Source organism: Capra hircus, chromosome 21, assembly GCF_001704415.2.
Source record: "Capra hircus breed San Clemente chromosome 21, ASM170441v1, whole genome shotgun sequence".
In the NCBI taxonomy this organism is placed as follows: Eukaryota; Metazoa; Chordata; class Mammalia; order Artiodactyla; family Bovidae; genus Capra; species Capra hircus.
In genome coordinates, this window is record NC_030828.1 from 23,707,424 (window position 1) to 23,725,962 (window position 18,539).

The following is an 18,539-nucleotide window of genomic DNA, read 5'->3' on the forward strand; positions in this document are numbered from 1 at the left end:
TACAGGATTACCTTTCTATTCTGTGTATAGAAACTTTTCTTGCAAAAATATCATTTGAAAAGGCTCTCTAAGAGTATTTAGCCAAAAATGTAGGGAAAAATACTACAGGTGTAATAAGGCAGTTAAAATGAATGAAAACATTATTTTCTCTAAATTTTGTGAATTTTGTGTTGTCAGCATTTCTTTTCTTGAATAATGTGTTTATGATTTAGAAGGTACTTTTGCCTATGAATGGAATTTTCTCAAGTCATGAATATCCAGGATATCTTTGCAGTTTATGTACATTATGTTGGTAAGTATATATGTATGTATGTGTGTTTCTTTTTTTAATCAAGACTAGTTTTTAGGACTACTTAAGGTTTACAGAAAAATTGAGCAGTGATTATAGTGCAATAAAAATAAAATAATTTTAAAAAAAGAAAAACTGACCAGTTAGTATAAGAGTTCCCATATGCCCCCTCTCTCTTACACACAGTGAAAGTGAAAGTGAAGTTGCTCAATCATGTCTGACTCTTCGCGACCCCATGGACTGTACCCTACAAGGCTCCTCCCTTCATGGGATTCTCCAGCAAGAGTAATGGACTGGGTTGCCATCCCCCAATATTAATATCTTGCATTAGTGTGGTACCTTTGTTACAACTGATAAACCAATACTGATACATTATTCTTAACTCAAGTCCAGAGTCACATTAGGGTCGTCAGCTTTAAAATACTTGTAATTTCTTACAATTTCATTATTCTAAATAAACATTTATTTAGATACTCAATATTTGTGTTTTGTATTCTTTTTTCTTAAAAAGTCACCTCCTTGGTAGGGGAGGGATGGACTGGAAGTCTGAGACTAGCAGATGTAAATTGTTGCATATAGGATGAATAAACAACAAGGTCCTACTGTATAGCACAGGAAGCTATATTCAATGTCCTGTGATAAATCATACTGGAAAAGAATATGAAAAAGAATGTATATATATGTAAAACTTGATCACTTTGCTGTGCAGTAGAAATTAACACAACATTGTAAATCAACTATATTTGAACAAAGTAAAAGTTTTAAAAAGTCACCTCCATATTGTTTAAACTTCAGGCCCCACCAATCCTGGATCCACCCCTGGGAGAAGTCAAGAAACCTTGGGCACAGAACAGATAGTGCTCTGCAGACGTGATCTCACTAAGGGTTCTGATACACTGGCAGGTCAACAACTTCATTCCTATTTAACAGATGAGCCAATCAACAACTCGCCAACTAAGGACCTTCTTCAAAGTCAAGTAGTTCCTAAGAGGCCAAGTGGAATTCCATCCCAGAGCCTCCTGCTGTCAAAATAATGACTTCACCACTGCTTCATAAAGCTTGATGATTCTTTCCTAAGCCCATAGATGTTTCTTAAAATGTCAGAGAAGAGTTTCAGAGGATATGGAGGCCTTTTGCAGCATAGACTCATCTTCAAGAAATTCTTAAAGAGATGGGAATATCAGACCACCTTACCTGCCTCCTAAGAAACCTGTATGAAGGTCAAAAAGCAACAGTTGGAACCAGACATGGAACAATGGACTGGTTCAAAATTGGGAAAGGAGTATGTCAAGGTTGTATATTGTCACCCTGCTTCCTTAACTTCTATGCAGAGTACATCACTTCAAATGCTGGGGCTGTATGAATCACAGGCTGGAATCAAGATTGCCAGGAGAAATATCAACTACCTCAGACACACAGATGATACCACCCTAATGACATAAAGTGAGGAGGAACTAAAAAGCCTCTTGACAAGGATGAAAAAGGAGAGTGAAGAAGTTGGCGTGGAACTCAACATTTAAAAAACTAAGAGCATGGCATCCAGTCCCATCACTTCATGGCAAATAGAAGGGGAAAAAGTGGGAGTAGTGAGAAATTTTATTTTCTTGGGCTCCAAAATCACCAAGGATGGTGACAGCAGCCATGAAATTAAAAGATGCTCACTCCTTGGAAGGAAAGCTTTAACAAACCTAGACATTGTATTAGAAAGCAGAAACATTACTTTGCTGACAAAGGTCCATCTAGTCAAAGCTATGGTTTTTCTAGTAGTCATGTATGGATGTGAGAGTTAGGCTGAGCACCAAAAAACTGATGCTTTCGAACAGTGGTGCTAGAGAAGACTCTAGAGAGTCCCCTGGACAGCAAGGATATCAAGCCAAGTCAATCCTAAAGGAAATCAACCCTGAATATTCATTGGAAGGACTTATGTTGAAGCTGAAGCTCTTGGCCACCTGAGTAAAAGAATTGATTCACTGGAAAAGACCCTGATGCTGGGAAAGACTGAAGACAAGAGGGAAAGGGGACGACAGGGTATGAAATGGTTAGACAGCATCACCAACTCAATGGACTTGAGTCTGAGTAAACACCGGGAGCGGAGAAGGCAATGGCACCCCACTCCAGTACTCTTGCCTGGAAAATCCCATGGACAGAGGAGCCTGGTAGGCTGCAGTCCATGGGGTCGCTAGGAGTCGGACATGACTGAGCGACTTCACTTTCACTTTTCACTTTCATGCATTGGAGAAGGAAATGGCAACTCACTCCACTATTCTTGCCTGGAAAATCCCAGGGACAGGGGAGCCTGGTGGGCTGCCATCTATGGGGTCACACAGAGTCAGACATGACTGAAGCGACTTAGCAGCAGCAGCAGCAGCAAACACCGGAAGATAGTGCAGGACAGGGGAGCCTGGGCTGCTGCAGTGCACAGGGCCCCAAAGAGTCAGAAACGACTTAGTGACTGAACAACAATATCTCAGTGGTTTTCAAATAGGCTGCCTGCCTCTGGGCTTTCCCAGCATCAGTCTATCTTACCTCATTTACTTAAAATATAACACATTTACTCTCTTCCACAAAAACAGTGAAGCTTCATAGTAACCACCAGATCAAGAATATATTTCTAGGGACTTCCTTGATGGTCCAGTGGCTAGAACTCAGCCCTCCCAATGCAGGAGGCCTAGTTTCAATCCCTAGTCAGGGAAAAAGATCCCATATGCCACAACTAAAGATTCCTTATGACACAACTAAAAAGAGCCTGCATGCCACAGGAAAGATCGAAGATCCCACATGCCTCAAGTAAGATCTGGTGTAGCCAAATAAAATAAATATTCTAAAAGAGAACACACTTCCAGTGTCAGTTTTAGCATCTCTGTCTTAACCTTCCAATTCTTAATAACATCTTAATAATATCTCTTTAATCCAGATAAAATTAGGGCCTTTCCAACCTCCAGTCATTCTGTGTCATTTCTGCTTTACCCCACCATCCTGGCCTAGCTACACCACACAGTGATGTTTTCTCTAGGCTCCTGCGTGGTTCAAGTCTGCAGATCTGAAACATGGGTTAAGCACTACAAGGGCAACAAAGACTTTCCAAATAACTCTGTTTCAATCCCTGTTCCTTTCAGATGTACCATGGTTCTCAATCATTCTTACCTGCTCTGATGCCTCCAACATTCTCCCTCATATCATCCTTCAACTGTCTTTTCAGCTCTTAAGGAGTAGGAACTATGTTCACATACAACTTCTGCATCCACCATGTTGCCAAGTACAGTACTGGCCACTGAGCAAATAATCATTAAAGTCTGAGACTGAATTAAAAGTGGCATGTTCTCCAATCTTACCTGAGACCACTCCATGGCAATCCACTTGGGACAGTCAAACAGATTGCAGGTTTGCATCACCTTGGGTTTGGGTGCATACATGCACTTCCATTCTTCCACTTGAAGTATCTCTCCATGCATGGACTCCTCCACACACACAAAGGTCCGTCTCTGAATCCCGCCTCCACAAGACACTGAACATGCAGTCCAAGGGTTATGTTCCCAGCTCAAAAGCAAAGAAGTGAAAACACATTATTCATTTGTTGCTTGCTTCAAGTTTGCAAAGTTGATTGCAACAAGTACAGCCATAAGACTTTAATCTTTTCTACTACACACACTGTGTTGTCTTAACTCCTTGGTCCTGAAGGTTATTGTCAGATGGGAGTAACACAGCTGCCCCAGTGTATTAAAACAACAGGGCCGTTGTGTGACAGCATCTTCAATCTGACTCTAAAGTATAAAAGACCAATGGAGAGTATTACCAGGGAAACATACAAACTCCGAGTCAGAAAGAATCATCCTAACATGTCTAGGTATAAAAGGGAATGCAAATATCTAATCAACTGGAATGTGTTAGCTCCCTCTGTAATGTGCTGTGCTTAGTCACTCAGTCATGTCCGACTCTTTGCGATCCCATGGACTGTAGACTGTCAGGCTCCTCTGTCCATGGGGATTCTCCAGGCAAGAATACTGGAGTGGGTTGCCATGCCCTCCTCCAGGGGATCTTCCCAACCCAGGGATCAAACCCAGGTCTTCCACATTGCAGGCAGATTCTTTACTGATTGAGCCACCAGGGAAGTTCCCCTCTACAATACCTAGGTATGAATGCATGCTTGACATCTTCAGGGACAGAAAATATTACCTTTGAGGCAGCCTATTCCATCTAATTCTTAGAAAGATCTTATTATGTAATTTGTTCTTTGTTCCCTTAGCTCTCTGTAAAGGGTCTAGTCTCATACATTTAAGACTACTGCTACAGATACTATGGGTTTCGCCGGTGGCTCAGACAGTAAACAGTCTACTTGCGGTGTGGGAGACCCAGGTTCCATCCTTGGGTTGGGAAGATCCCCTGGAGAAGGAAATAGCAACACACTCCAGTATTCTTGCCTGGAAAACCCCATAGATTGAGGAGCCTGGTAGGCTACAGCCCATGGGGTCGCAAAGAGCTGCACACGACTGAGTGACTTCACTTTCACCTTTCACAGATACTAAAGCTCCTTGAAAACTGCTTAGAGCATATTACAGAAAGGAAAAGGAAACATGTAACTCACCGAGGGAGAGGCTGGAAGTGGTCATAGGGCATGATCTCTTTAAATCCATCGCTAGAAATGAAATCATGAGAATATAATTACTACTCAATACATTTACTCATTTGACTAGTACAGATGTCACATGACAAAAGACAGAGCTCTTTCAAATTATACGGACACTTAAATATGCCAACTGTTCTGAACTATTTCCCCCCAAATTCCCTTTCCACTTGCACACTTCTGCTACCGTCTCCTTAATTTTTAGGAACATCTCTGATATACAACTTACACAATTCTATATGAAAGTGAAGCTAGCAGTATATACTTATTAAAGTAGTATATGTTCATCATCTGTTAATTTAGATAAATCTATTTATTCCCTTTTATCCTCTTAAATTATTGTGATAAAATATATCCATGATATCAACACACTGTCTTATTAGCAGGATCTTTAGAAAACCACTTTGTTTAACAAAATCTGTCTTTTGAAAAGGCCTCTATTTATGATTATGTACACCTCGGATTACAGGAAATGCACAGCTTTGTGATAGGAAATGAAATCCACTGAGAACGCTTCCCTTTCCACTTGCACACTGCCTCAGCCAGCTGGCAGAGAGCTGGGGGATTCTGGGACTTGATAGTGTGCTGTTATTTTAGGATCCTGTAGCAAAGCCAAGAAACTTCCCCAATCCAACTTCCCCAATCCAGAAGTTGGGTTGCCAACTTCTGGCAATCCAAGTCACCAGGTACTAAATTATGCAGCAGGATGGTTTATGCATAGCTTTTCTGCTCTGGCAGTCAAACTCTGCACTTCCTGCACTATGCATTATTTATACTGAGTTTAAGGTGAACACTTCAAAAGTCAAAATGTGGTCATCGGTAACTCAGTTTAAAAAGCTAAAATGGTGAATTATCTATATTCACAGCTGGTAGGTGGACTAGATGCACTTAAATGAAGAGACCTTTCATGTTGTATACACAAGACATGCTCAGAGAGGTTCATGACAAAAAGTGAAAGGTCACATCATATGGACACAGAGCCCACAAGCACGAACCAGATGAGTGAGCAGATGAGCCTAATGCCTCCTGACCATGGTTATAAATGGGTTCGCAGGTACCTGCCACCAGGGTACATTCAAGGTCATGCAATGGAACTGTGTTGCTTGATAAGGATGATCAGTCCCAGCTGTTGTTGATTTCTTTTTTAAAATTTTTAATTGGAGAATAATTGCTTTACAAAATTGCGATGGTTTCTGCCATCCATCAACATGAATCAGCCTGCATCATACAGGCTCCCTGTGTCATACAGCAAATTCCCACCAGCTGTGTGTTTTACATATGGTAATGTATGTTTTCATGTCAATTTCTCAACTCATCCCACCCTCTCCTTTCCTCATTGCATCTACAAAGTCTGTTCTCTATGTCTGTCTCCACTGTTGCCCCACAAATAGGTTCATCAGTACCATCTTTCTAGATTTCATATATATGTGTTAATATATGATATCTGTCTTTCTCCTTCTGATTTACTTCAGTCTGTATAACAGGTTCCAGGTTCATAGACCTCATTAGAACAGACTCAACTGCGTTACTTTTAATAGCAGAGTAACATTCCATTGTATACATGTACCAAAGGGCAGTGATACAAACCTTGATGGGCAAGGATCCATGCTGCATTCCTTCAGTTTGGGTTTTGGTTTCACATTTTCAGGGTAGTAATGGCAATAATGGTCAGGAACCACCCTCTTCAAGCGGATATCCACGCATTCAGCAGAATTGAGCTGATACCCTAAAGGGGCAGAACAGGAGTGTCTGAGTATTGCATTCATTTGGGATTTACTTGGCAATGTGATCGCTTGCCACACATTTTTTTCTTTCTTCTTTAAGAAACTCAACTCAGTGGTTCTCAACCCTGGTTGTATAACAAACAGAATTGTGTGGAAGCCTTTAATACATACCGGCACCCAGGTCCCCTCCTGGTCCAATGAAATCAGAAGCATTACAGTCAAGAAATCACCATTCCCACAGGTCAAAGTGGGAGGAGTGGGTCCTATCTGTTCCCATGGTCACATTGCAACTGAAGAAATATGGCCATTCCTTTATTCCCAGGCTACCTAGAAGGTCGAAGCAGCAGATGCCCACTGCTTAATCGGAAGAGGGTGTAAGGTGCTTTAGCAAAAGCACTTATGGAGAGCTAGCAATTGGACTGAATGCTGCTTCCAGTTTCCCAAGCTCCTTTAGGTTTACAGTTACTGTGGGGAGCGAATAAGATCATGAGTGTCAAAGCTTTGTTAAAAATGTAAATCTTTAAACAAAGGCTGGGTGATATGGTACAGCAGCAGCTGTACCATATCAGAAAAGTTATGACCAACCTAGGCAGCATATTAAAAAGCAAAGACGTTACTTTGCCAACAAAGGTCTGTTTAGTCAAAGCTATTGTTTTTCCAGTAGTCATGTATGGATGTGAGAGTTGGACTATAAAGAAAGCTGAGCACCAAAGAATTGACGCTTTTGAACTGTGGTGCTGGAGAAGACCCTTGAGAGTCAGAAAGGAGACAGAAAGGAGATCCAACCAGTCAATCCTAAAGGAAATAAGTCCTGAATACTCATTGGAAGGACTGATGCTGAAGCTGAAACTCCTATGTTTTGGCCACCTGATGCAAAGAACTGACTCATTTGAAAAGACCCCGATGCTGGGAAAGATTGAAGGCGGGAGGAGAAGGGGACGACAGAGGATGAGATGGTTGGATGGCATCACTGACTCAATGGACATGAGTCTGAGTAAACTCTGGGAGTTGGTGATGGACAGGGAGGCCTGGTGTGCTGCAGTCCATGGAGTTGCAAACAGAGTCAGACATGACTGAGCGATTGAACTGAACTGAACTGAACTGAGCAGCAAGAAAAAAAGAAAAAAAAGACTCTTTAAAAAAGACTCTCGGGTTCTTCTAAAATGACTGAAATGTTTGACCAAGACTGAGAATGACTACTTGCATTATAACCTGCATAATAACTGATTTGTGTTATACTTAGTACTTACTTTTTAAGATTTTTGTTTTGATATGGACCATTTTATTTTTAAATTCTTTACTGAATTTGCTATAGTACTGTTTCTTTTTTCTTTTTTTAATTTTACTTTACAATACTGTATTGGTTTTGCCATACATCAACATGAATCCGCCACAGGTGTACACGTGTAATTATGTTTTGGGTTTTTTCTTTTTCTTTTTGGTGACAAGGCATGTGGGATCTTAGTTCCTCAACCAGGGATCAAACCTTCAACTCCTGCTCTGGAAGGCAAAGTCCTAACCACTGGACCACCAGGGAAGTGCCTGTTTTTAACACTTATGATTAGAAAGTTAATAGACTCCTTTGAGAATTTTTGGAGCTCATGTACAGAAGGCTAGTTATTCAGTGTCATATCTCTTTACTGTTGTCATGGCACTGTGCAAGGCTCTTGTTTCCTTATATTTCCCCTCCTTCCATTACAATCCCCCAGAGACATCTATTTATTGTCAATGTGTTAAATATACATCCGTCTTTTGTAATGTTGTTTCATGTGTATCTGCTTTGACTAAATAAATGATACTGTGTCTTAAATCATCTTCTATTTACTACTTTTCTCACTCAACGTTACATTTTTGAGAAGCACCCTTGTACTGAGCTGTTGTTTCATTCTTCTGTATAATATTCCATTGCTAGTACACTTTACTCATTTCCTGCCCTGGGGTACCTAGGTTACCTCTGACAACAATGAACTTTCTAACTGGGGAAATAGCATTTTCTATACAGGGGAACAAAACCCTCCCATCTACATCTACCCCTGCCTCATAATCCTTCAAAGAAGAAGGAATGAAGACTTATTCCTGATTCTATTCAATAAGTTTGTACAGTCTCTGAGGAAAGTGAACATTCCATATGGATAAGAGCTGTAAATTCAAAAAACTCACAAAATGATGCTTCTATTTCCTGAAAGATCTGATTCCAAGCTTCTAGTCACTATATAAGTGTCGTGTTAAGTTTTTAAAAAAAGGTAATTTTTCAAAACCAGAATGAGCTCTTCAGAAGAAAAAAAAAAAGTCCAAAATTAAGTTCTCAGCCTTAGTCAACTGGTATAAAGTTCCAAAAATACATTTAAAGGCCCAATGGCTGAGAGCAATCTGGTTTTATAAAACACTAGACAGCTTCCTACAAGTTGCGGCTTAAATGTAAGCTGAGTGTAGAAGGACAGACTGGTATGCATTATAAAAAGCAAGGTCAAAAACCACAGGAACGAAAATCCAAATGGCGTCAATAAAATACGACTTGGGCGCCAATATCTGCCAGAAAGTCTGCAACATCAGATGGCAGTGCCAATCCGAGTACTTTCCCTGAACTAACCTCACGTGTCCCACACAGATGACTGCAGACAAGACCGGGGAAGTCCACCCAAGTACTCGGAGGCCAGCATACTAGTCTTCCTCATTATCCCAAACTCTGAAATGCCATTTACATAAATCATGTAGATTCGATTACTAATATAATTAGATTTTGGTAATGCTTTCCTTGTGGGTTTTATGTGTGTGTATTTTCCCCAAAATAATAACAGAATGAAATTATAGCTACTCGAGTCAAAGAAAAATTTCTTTGTTCTAAATGGAAACATATTTCTAGAAGGAGACAAAGAGCATGCAGGTGTTTATAATTTGGGGGGAGAGACAATTAATTTTCCTCCTTAATTTTGTCACAGTACACAGATAACTAAAAGAGAAAGAAATAAGACAGACTGCTTTCCTACATTAAGAACAAATGTACTAAAATTCTGCTGGTATACAGAAAATGGCAGGATGTTGGGGGAAACTCCAAAAAGAGCCTAACATGTTCCTTCTGTCCTCACAGAAAACACCATCTTTGGTGATGGACTCACAGCCAGGCGATTCCCATGAAGGTTGGAATCCTGACCAGCAGGCTGATTGTGGCTTTCCTTGGGCATCCAGATATGAGAAAACCTAGTCTCCTCCCAAGAACTGAGCCAACTGAACTAAGCTGAATCCCATTGTACATGTCCCTTCCAGAATGGAAAGCATCTCTTTTAACTTCGGTGTCCAAATGAAAACACATATTTAACTGTGTGTGAAAGCTAGAAAATAAATTAAAACTAAAGAGATATTTGCTGTTTTTCTCATAGATAATTAGAATCAAAAAGAATTCTTTAGGATTAGAATTTTAAAAGACATAGAATTTGAAAGCCTCCTTATCTCTTTGCTCTTATTTTGGGGTCCATGAGAGACATGCAGACATGTTTCCAGTTCTTTGCTCAAAGGAAAGGGTGTTCTCTAAATCCAGTTTTCACCTGTTTTCAAGAATAAGGCAGATGCATGTTCATTAACCCCACTGGGTCCCAGGCTGTGGAGTAAGATGCTGCGTGGTTACATGTCTCTAATTAGCACACTAACTTAAAAGTCAGCTTCAAAAACACAAACATGTTATTTTTAACTCTGAGCTCTAAATATTTAGGAACAAAGCCTGTGCCTCACCTCCTCCACATGTCACAGTACAGGGAAAGAAGTCAGTTTGTCTCCACTGATGGCTGATCGGCTGGTAGAAGAAGAACTGGACCACACTGTCCTTAGCCACAGTGTACCTGGTCTGGACAGAGAGAACTGTGATAACATATCTGCATGCAATGAAACAGCACCTTCCACATCTTTCAACATGAGGTGAATACAAGTCACCTAGGTAGATAAATGTGTCTATCACAACACATTCTCATACACAAAGATTCCCAGAATGTTAAGATGTGATAGCATTTCAATTAAATTTGTCATAAACAGGATTTCAGAAGATCTTCAACCATTCTCCCTGGAGTCATTTTCCCAGGTAATTCCATGCTTGTGAATGAGTTCACAAAAATGTAGGCAGACTTAAAAAAAAAATTTATTGGCATATAGTTGCTTTACAATGCTGTTAGTTTCTGTTGTACAGCAAAGTGAATCAGCCATTTGTATACATATATCCGCTGTTTTGGATTTCCTTCCCATTTAGGTCATCACAGAGCATTGAGTAGAGTTCCCTGTGCTGTAGAGTAAGTTCCTATTAGTTATCTATTTTATACATAGTAGTGTATATATGTCAATCCCAGTCTTCCAATTCATCCCACCTCCTCTTCCCTGCTTGGTATCTGTAAATTTGTTCTCTACGTTCATGTATTCCTTCTTTGCAAATAAGTTCATCTGTACCAATTTTTTTTAGAGTTTTTAGTCTGTTTAACATTTTTCCTTCCTGATACATATGATTTTAATTTCTATGAGAACAGGAACTGAGATGTAATCTGGGTTTGCTTACAACATGGCACATAATTAGGAATCTTACGTTTTTAATAACAACATCCCTAAGCATCTTTTAGCAGAGCCTTCTGAAAGCACAATTACAGAAACTCGAAACGTACACAAATCCACAGTGTTTGCCTATGAGCCTTGCTGCATCTAGTTAACAAAGAGAAGGTGCGTTGCTGAGCATGAGAAGGCAGTTACAGACAAAGATAAGTTTACTTTCAGCTTATTTTATTTCAGCAAGTCCTCTCCCATCTTTCTTGTCTTCTCTACTGATTGAACAAATGAGTGAATTGAGGAAAAGTCCCGGAATGCAACACAAAGAGAAAAATAGAGGGAAAAAAAAGATTAAGCTTGTGGGGAACAGAACCAGAAATGCCAGTATTACATGGAGTTAAAGAGAAAGAAGAGAGGGACTTCCCTGATGGTCTAGTGGTTAAGACTCTGTGCTTCCACTGTGAGGGGTGCAGGTTTGATCCCAGGTCAGGGAACTAAGAGCCCATGAGCTGTGCAATGTGGGAAAGACAGAAGTACTCAGTCTAAAAATATTCATAAAGTTCTGAGCAGGCATCATTAAAAAATGGAACAACAAAGACAAAGAGAAATTCTAAAAGTTATCAGAAAAAAGATGATTCCCTACAAAGGAGTGAGAATCAGAATGGCATCAGATTTCTCATAGGCAATAAGGGATACAAGAAAACAAACACCTTTAAGACGATGAGGGACAATAGTTTTTAATCTAGAATTCTACAACCAAATTATTCACTACCAAGCAATGATTAGTTGTCAACTTATAAACAATCTAAGATCAAATTAACAATCAGTAATCAGTGAAATAAAGTTTTCCTCAGAAACAAAATGACAGAAACTTGACCCCTCAAAGACTAGAAAAAGAAACTACTTAAGGGTATACTGGAAAACAACTAACATAAATGCACAAGAAAGCAATGAGACGCAGGAAACAGTAATGATGAAATGATCAGTAAAGCTTACTACTAAATATAAATAAGAATTGACTGAAAAAGAAAAGTGTGATGTACTTACATATAAAACGGCAAAAAGTTGTAAAATTATCAAATGAAAAATTCCAGACCGGAGATGTGTGTGGAAGAAGGCAGAGTTACAGGGATGGGATGAGGTTACAGAGTCAGAAAAGACTTCTAAGGAGTCTAAGAAGTTAAGAGATTTTTAGATTCACGAAGCACCATGAAGCTCAAGCAGAAGAAAGTTACTAATTCCATCAATAGTCAAATTGATGAAAAACCAAGAGAAAATGGTTGAAAACAGACAAATAAGATACATTACCTTCTAAGGGACAAAAATAAGTCTGACAACTGATGTCTCAACAGAATAAATGGAAGCCAGAAGATAGTGGAGAGGTATATTCAAGAAAGAGTTTCACAATGACAAAGAGGTCAAGTCACTACAAGAGCTAATGATTCTAAAAGTTAGTATACCTAACCACCAAGCTTCAAAATATGTAATTCACAAGTTGACAAGAATAGAAAAAATACAGATACCTCCACAGTCATAGTGGTAGTTTTATCAGGTCTCTTGTGGTAACAGAATAAGGAGATAAAACTCAGTAAGGTTATAATTTTGAATAAAACCATTAATAAATATGACCTAATTGATATATCTATTAAAAGATGCTTACTCCTTGGAAGAAAAGTTATGACCAACCTAGATAGCATATTCAAAAGCAGAGACATTACTTTGCCGACTAAGGTCCGTCTAGTCAAGGCTATGGTTTTTCCTGTGGTCATGTATGGATGTGAGAGTTGGACTGTGAAGAAGGCTGAGCACTGAAGAACTGATGCTTTTGAACTGTGGTGTTGGAGAAGACTCTTGAGAGTCCCTTGGATTACAAGGAGATCCAACCAGTCCATTCTGAAGGAGATCAACCCTAGGATATCTTTGGAAGGAATGATGCTAAAGCTGAAGCTCCAGTACTTTGGCCACCTCATACGAAGAGTTGACACATTGGAAAAGACTCTGATGCTGGGAGGGATTGGGGGCAGGTGGAGAAGGGGACGACAGAGGATGAGATGGCTGGATGGCATCACTGACTTGATGGACGTGAGTCTGAGTGAACTCCGGGAGTTGGTGATGGACAGGGAGGCCTGGCGTGCTGCGATTCATGGGGTTGCAAAGAGTCGGACATGACTGAGCGACTGAACTAAACTGAATTGATATATGTAGAATGCTGTGCCCAACAACAGAAGACTACATATCAAACTCTTCCAAAATTTGCCACAAATTATTTTCACAAATTTCAAAACATTGAAATGATATAATGTTCTCTGACTACAGTAGAATTAAGGTATAAAATGATGTGATTTCTTGAAAATTCTGACATACTTGGACACTACACTTGTAAATATACAAGTCAAATAATATATCACTATGAAAATTATAATACAATTTAACTGAATGATGAAGGAAAAGATTTCATATTAAGCTTTGTGGAATGAAATTTAAGGCATGCTTTGAGGGAAATTTATAGAGTTAAAATTGTATGTTATGGAAAAATTGGATGAAAAATCACTAATCTAACCATCCATTTCAAAAAGTTAGAAAAAGAAAAGCATATTAGATCCAGAGAAAGTACAGAGATGGTAATAATAAAGACAAAGGCAGACATTAATGATATGAGAATTAAATTACATATTAGTGGCTTATAAAGCCAAACAGTGTTTCTCTGAAAAGTTTAATAAAATTGAAAGCACTCCAACATGAATGATTAAAAAAAAAAAGAGTAGGGACAAATAATCAATGTTAGGAATGAGACTCACCACAGATTCTCTACATAATGGAAGAAATAAGATAATACTATTAAAAAAAACTATGTCAATAACTTCCGAAAAGCTAGTTGAAAAAGACAAGTTCCTTGAAACAAAACTGACACATAAGGAAATCAAACCTCTGACTAATTAGATAACAACAAACTCACACAAACTGTTACAGAATAGAGGAAGTATTTTTCAATGTATTTTATAGTTTATTACAGGAAGGTAAGATCAGTTTAACATCCCCAAATCAACGTAGTTCACTATATTAAAAGGAAAGAAAGAAAAAAACATAATCACTACTTCTATTGAACATTGTACTAAATGTCCTAAGTAATGCAAGAAAGCTCCAATACTTGCCACCTGATGTGAAGAGCCAACTCATTGGAAAAGAACCTGATGATGGGAAAAACTGAGGGCAGGAGGAAAAGAGGGTGGCAGAGGATAAGGTGGTTAGATAGCATCACTGACTCAGTGGACATGAATCTCAGCAAACTCCAGGAAATAGGGAAAGACAGGGAAGCCTGGCATGCTGCATATAGTCATGGGGTCTCAAAGAGCAGGACATGACTCAGTGAGTGAACAATTACAACAATGCAAGAAAATTTCTTTAAAGTATACAACAACTGGAAAAGAAGAAACCAAACTCATTATTTGTGAGTGTCATAATTGTGTATGTACATAATCCAAAAGAATTAACAAACTATTAGTATTAACATGTGAATGCAGTGAGAATATAATGTCAATATATAGAAACCAATTAGATTTTCATTCTCCAGCAGAAAACAAATAGAAAAAAACTTAAAACATTTACAACAGCATCAAAATAATAATCAAATATTTGGAAATTAATAAAAGATATGCAAAACATACACACTGAAAATTATAACCATTATTGAGAAGAATTTCAAAATAACTAAATAAAGGGATGACTATACCATATTTATGGACTGGAAGACGATATTGGAAGGTGAATTTTCTCAAAATTGACCTACAGATTTGAAAGCAATTCAAATCAAAATCAGCAGAATACAAGTTTAGAAGCATACTTCAAAGTTGACATGGAAAGGGAAGGAGGTAAGAATATCAAAGATAGTATTCAAGAGCAAAGCTTAAGAAATTACACTGGCAGATATTGACTTGTTCTAATGTTACAGTAATTAAGTCACAATGGTATTACTGCATATAGATGAATAGGTCAGAAGAGAATGTAAAAATCAAGCCACACATATATAATTTGGAATGTAAGATAGATGGGGAAAGGATTGTCTTTTCCACCTAATGATTTTGGTTCAACTGGATAGTCATGGGGGAAAAGATACTGATTCTATTTCATATACAAGTATCAATTCTAGTATATAGCTCTCAGTGTGAAAGGTAAAATAGTAATGTTTCTAGACAAAAATAAACAAGAATATTTTTATGATCCAGAATAAAGAAAGATTTTCTAGCCAGGATACAAATAGCTTACATATAAAGTTTAAAATTAACAACCTATAGCCCAACAAAATTAAGAACTTCTGTATGGGGACTGATAGCCGTAAATAAATGGAGAACAAAAGTTGAAAATGAATTAAGAATTTAACTCTAGAAATTAAAAATACAATACCAAGATAAAACCCATGTAAAGAGAAAAGAAACAAAAACTAAAATTTACATGAATAGAATTCTTTATAAACTCTGAGAGTTAACAAGACTAAAATCTAGTTCTTAGGTACCTCAGAGACAAGCCTTTGGATGGTTTGAACAAACAAAAATTAGACAAGGAACCAGAGAACACGTTTAGGAATGAAAGAGACATAGGTACAGATGAGTTTTTCGTTGTTGCTGTTTTGTTTTGTTTTAGTGATAAAGGAAGGCTATGATTACATTTCAAAAGTTAAATTTGAAAAATTAGATGAGTTGGACACTTTTCAAGAAAATAATAAGTTGCAAACGTTTCTACTTCTGTGATTCACGGCACACGCTTAAAATGAGATGGAATTCTGACTGAGAGGAATGATGAGAAAGGTAAATTTTATTTTCTGTTAGACACTGAACTTTATCCCCCACAAAAAGTTTTGTTGAAGTTCAAACTCACAGAACCTCAGAAATGATCTTATTTGGAAATAGGGTTTTTGCAGGTCTAGTAAAGCTAAGATGAGGTCATTAGGATGGGCCCAACCCAGTGTGACTGGTGTCCTTATGTTACCGACCAGGGTTCTTGGCCTCCTTGGTCAATAGAAATTGATCAGAGGTAAGATAAAAAATTTAGGCGAGACTTTATTGCAGCTAGTTCCTTCTGCAGCGCTGGGAGACAGAACAAACAACAGATTCCCCTGCTCCCTGAGGGAGCGAGACGCAATCCTTAATGGGGTGAGGGTAGGGGTGTGTCCAGGAGGTCAGACTGGAGGGGTGGCTTAGGTGGTCTGCACACCCCTTAGGTGGTGGCGTGTGCAGGGGGCATGCTCAGTACTCTGCCTTTGTTCCCAACACCCAGTTTTGCTCCAGGCTCTTCAAAAGTGGCAATTGGGCTTTTCGGTCTCTTTGGATCTTTTTTCCAGAATCTGCCCCAACCGTGCATGCACACAGTTATTTTTAGCCCCATATAATTTATTTGTATTTTGTCACATAAGAGGTGTGTGCAGGTGCAATCACTGCAGTGAAAGGTTCCAGGTCCCAGCCTGTCTCACTTATATAAAGTGAGACATTTAGGCACAGATGTGGACATGCACAGAAGCAAAGTGATGTAAAGAAAAGGCAGAAAAGCTGAAGATTTAAGAAGTGAGGAGAGAGGCATGAACAAATTCTCTTTCATATCCCTTTCAAGGAAACAGTCCTGCCCACATCTTCATTTTGGACTTCTAGCCTCCAAAACTGTGAGATCAATAAACATCTATTGTTTAAGCCACCCAGTTTACTGCGCTTTGTTACTGTAGGTTCAGGAAGTGAACGCATGCCCTGACTCTGAAAACTGTTCTGCTGTGTTTTGAAACACATGTGGACATGGGGATTTAGCCACCATCTGCACCACACTGCAAGGCTAAAATCTTCTCTTTGAGAGAGAGGAAAACAGATAGTTTCAAACCCTCTCATTCCTGGGTAAGTTAGATGAGCTGCCATAGCTCCCCAGAAAGAAAAGAGAGACCGTGTAGGTAGAAAATATACACAGTATCCAGAGCTGTGGTTGGACGGAACCAGAGACAGGCTTGCCCAGCCGAAAATCAACATGAATGCACTTAGTGCCACTCAGCTGTACAGTGAAACATGGTGAAATAAAAACATTTTTCATTTTACCACAGTAAAAGACATTAAAAAGAGAAGAAATGAGAAAATATTTTTCTACAGAAATACAAGATATCCAAATAGAAGAAAGAAGATAGACAACTAACATAAAAAGGAAGATTTCAGACTATGAGGAAAACTTTTTTTTTCCTTAAAGAGGGACAAACTTTTTCAAGACGGGAAAAGCCACCAGCAATCTTTATTAAAATAGTTAACCATGGAAATAGATACCTTTCTCAAAGCCACTTACGTTTATTTTACTAGATTATTCTCATACACATTTACTGAAAGCAGATATTCACAAACATCTACTTACAAATACTCAGTAAATTCTTACTGAAAGGATAGCGCCTCAGGGTCCAACCAATACAGCACACAGCGTCAACCACAGGCTCCAGACTCTCTGCTGCTACAGGGTGGCCACATACACATATTGCAGAGCAAAATAAGAATATCTCAGGGGCTCACATGCAAAATACTGTGACTCAGTAACAGAGTGACAAGAGTCATCCACTAGAAATAGATCATTCAGGAAAATAAGGATGCTTAGTGAGAAATCCACTGGGAAGAAGAAAAAGTGCACTTTTTCAAGAAAGGTCCAATCATGAAAATACAGCTGCTGAAAAAGTATAAAAAAAGAAATTCCATCTCATTGGTGCAGTGAGTTGCCAGATTTCAGAATCGGCACAATAGCCACAAAAGAATCCAGCATCCCATAGATGCCTTCATATTTTACTCATCACGTCAGAATATAGTTGTTTTCAACTTTCCATTTATTAAAAGTCCATGTTGTTGTTGCTGTTGTTGCTAAGGTGAGTCTGACACTTTGCGACCCCATGGAAGCAGTGCAACAGGCTTCCTTGTCCTTCACTACCTCCTGGAGATAGCGGAGACGTCCATGAAATGAGGTCTAATCTAGGAACTGTATGCAAAGGGTGCCTTTGTATTTCAGTGCACCCAGGACTGAGCGAAATTATTAACAGCACTCTGTGGGGTAGAGCTGATGGAGGTGATATAATTATAGCTGAGCTCTTTCAAATCCAAAAAGATGATGCTGTGAAAGTGCTGCACTCAATATACCAGCAAATTTGGAAAACTCAGCAGTGGCCACAGGACTGGAAAAGGTCAGTTTTCATTCTAATCCCAAAGAAAGGCAATGCCAAAGAATGTTCAAACTACCACACAATTGTACTCATCTCACATGCTAGCAAAGTAATGCTCAAAATTCTCTAAGCCAGACTTGGAGAACCAGTACATGAACCAAGAACTTCCAGATGTTCAAGCTGGATTAGAAAAGGCAGAAGAATCAGAGATCAAATTGCCAACATCCA

General features: G+C 38.8%; 1 protein-coding gene across 4 annotated transcripts in view; it reads right to left on the bottom strand.

The window, feature by feature from the left end:
* The window catches only part of ADAMTSL3 (ADAMTS like 3), a 371,527-nt gene that overhangs the window by 147,811 nt on the left and 205,177 nt on the right, over positions 1-18,539 (bottom strand). For all 4 annotated transcript variants that reach the window (XM_018066193.1, XM_018066194.1, XM_018066196.1 and 1 more), the window contains exons 10-13: positions 10,361-10,472; positions 6,498-6,636; positions 4,872-4,922; positions 3,622-3,826 (exon numbers count right to left, since the gene is read on the bottom strand). In XM_018066193.1, the coding sequence (XP_017921682.1) occupies positions 3,622-3,826; positions 4,872-4,922; positions 6,498-6,636; positions 10,361-10,472 (507 nt within the window). The remainder of the gene's footprint in view (positions 1-3,621; positions 3,827-4,871; positions 4,923-6,497; positions 6,637-10,360; positions 10,473-18,539) is intronic.